Genomic DNA, 1708 nt, shown 5'->3' with positions numbered 1-1708 from the left:
CAACTTCATTAACATAGGAAAAAAGATTAGAAATACTTCATTTACATACGAAAAAAGATTAGAAATAGTTGAGCGTTTTTGAAAGAATCCGTGCTGTTCTGGAACTAGAAGGCTACTTAGTTGATAAGATAATTTAGAAAGTAATAATGTAAAAAGTTCAGAAAAGTGTCAGAAATTGCTTTATTGAACTTAYAAATCTTGTGTTTCCCCCATTTGACTTAGAACGTCAAATATCAGCTTGTATAAATCCTCTTCWAGGTTTTTGGCGTAAACGAAATCGATGTGGGCATAACCCTGACCATCGGCGGCTGAAATGGCATATTTGGTTTTAGTTTTGGTGCCAATTTCGTCGAATAATCGGTCCACGTTCTGAAAAAATCGTGTTTTTCAGGAGTTTCAATCAGTGAAAAAACGGACTTTTTGTCTGAAAAGAATGTCATTCTCGCCGTACATTAGCGAAATGGGGACTTTAATATCCTTCAGTTTGTAACTTGGGGGTTTCAGAGATTTGTAATGTTTCAGATTGGCCGATCCGTAATCAAATTTCTGAAACTTTTTACTAGCCCCAATTTGCAAGTAGTGTTTCAGTTCGTAAATGGACAAACCACTCGGCCAGTAACTCAAAAATGTCAACAAATCTTCCTGAAATGAGGATTAAAAACAAGGTGTGGGTCAAATTTCAGGAGTTACAGGTAAAAATTGCGTGGTTTWTCCGGTGACTAGGCTGAAAAATGCGAAACAGAGTTCGGGGATTGTGTCCTTGCAAAGGACATTTGCAAATTTGTGGATAATTTTTTCCTGGTATAAAAGTCCTTTAATGTGTAATGCGGATAACACGTCCTGAAATTTGGTCAAATTTTGGTTTTAGTCAACTTTTCGCGTGAATATTACAATAAGGGGGAGTCCAATTGGTTTAAACAGTTCAATAATTGGGACTCCGTTTAAATACCCTACTGGTGCTAGTGCTATAATTCCCTGGAGGATTTGACTCGCTTCTTCGCTGAATTCGGAKGAATACATAAATGATAAGGTTGTACCCATCGAGTGGCCAATGTAAAGGATTTTTGAACCGGTTTTTTGGGACACAAAATTTAACATTGTTCTGATATCGTTAGCAGCAATTGTGTCCAAACTAAAAAAATCGAGGATTTTACCGTGAATTTCAGTAAATTTCCGGTCAAAGTGGCCAGCGAAATTGAAATTAAGTTAAATAATGTAAAAAAATAAGAAAATAAGGCAGAAAAAAGAAATATTTTGATAAAAATGGAAAATTGAAAATTTTATGGACGAAACTCTTTGAGACCAAAACAAAGCCAAAACTTTCATTATTTGATTTTGAACGAAAGTGTTTTTGTATTTTTTATAACAAAAAATTTTCTATTGCAAAAAAAAACAAAATTTGGGTTTTTAAATCTAAAATCTAAAAAGAAATTGAAAAAATAATTTTTTTAAGTCAAACTAATCGACGATTTTTGAATTTTTGTAAAGGCTCAAAAGACCATAAAAAATTCATGAAAACTACACAAACAAAGTTAAGTTTTAAGTTTTATACTTCGATTTTGATTTTTTTATTTATTTTGACAAAAACAAAAAAATTAAAAATTTTAACATCAAATAGCTCTGAAGAGTCCAAAAACATAAAAAAAATGTATAAAACATATGTTAATTGATTTTGAACAAAAGTAATTTTTTGTAGTTTCCACAATGG

General features: G+C 32.0%; 2 protein-coding genes across 2 annotated transcripts in view; both read right to left on the bottom strand.

Annotated features, from left to right (window-relative positions):
* LOC123015985 (somatostatin receptor type 2-like) overlaps nt 1-1708 on the bottom strand; it is a 146883-nt gene that overhangs the window by 25319 nt on the left and 119856 nt on the right. The window lies entirely within an intron of this gene.
* Nucleotides 190-1708, bottom strand: part of LOC123009815 (lipase member K-like) — a 4494-nt gene continuing 2975 nt past the window's right edge. Inside the window, exons 5-8 of the mRNA XM_044406338.1 lie at nt 892-1132; nt 691-840; nt 418-642; nt 190-369 (exon numbers count right to left, since the gene is read on the bottom strand). Coding sequence (XP_044262273.1) covers nt 190-369; nt 418-642; nt 691-840; nt 892-1132 — 796 coding nt within the window. The remainder of the gene's footprint in view (nt 370-417; nt 643-690; nt 841-891; nt 1133-1708) is intronic.

Source organism: Tribolium madens, unplaced genomic scaffold (genome assembly GCF_015345945.1).
Source record: "Tribolium madens isolate multiple individuals breed KSU strain unplaced genomic scaffold, Tmad_KSU_1.1 Scaffold_19;HRSCAF=116;Tcas5.2_LG9, whole genome shotgun sequence".
Classification (NCBI taxonomy): domain Eukaryota; kingdom Metazoa; phylum Arthropoda; class Insecta; order Coleoptera; family Tenebrionidae; genus Tribolium; species Tribolium madens.
This window is presented reverse-complemented; position numbering and strand designations above follow the sequence as displayed.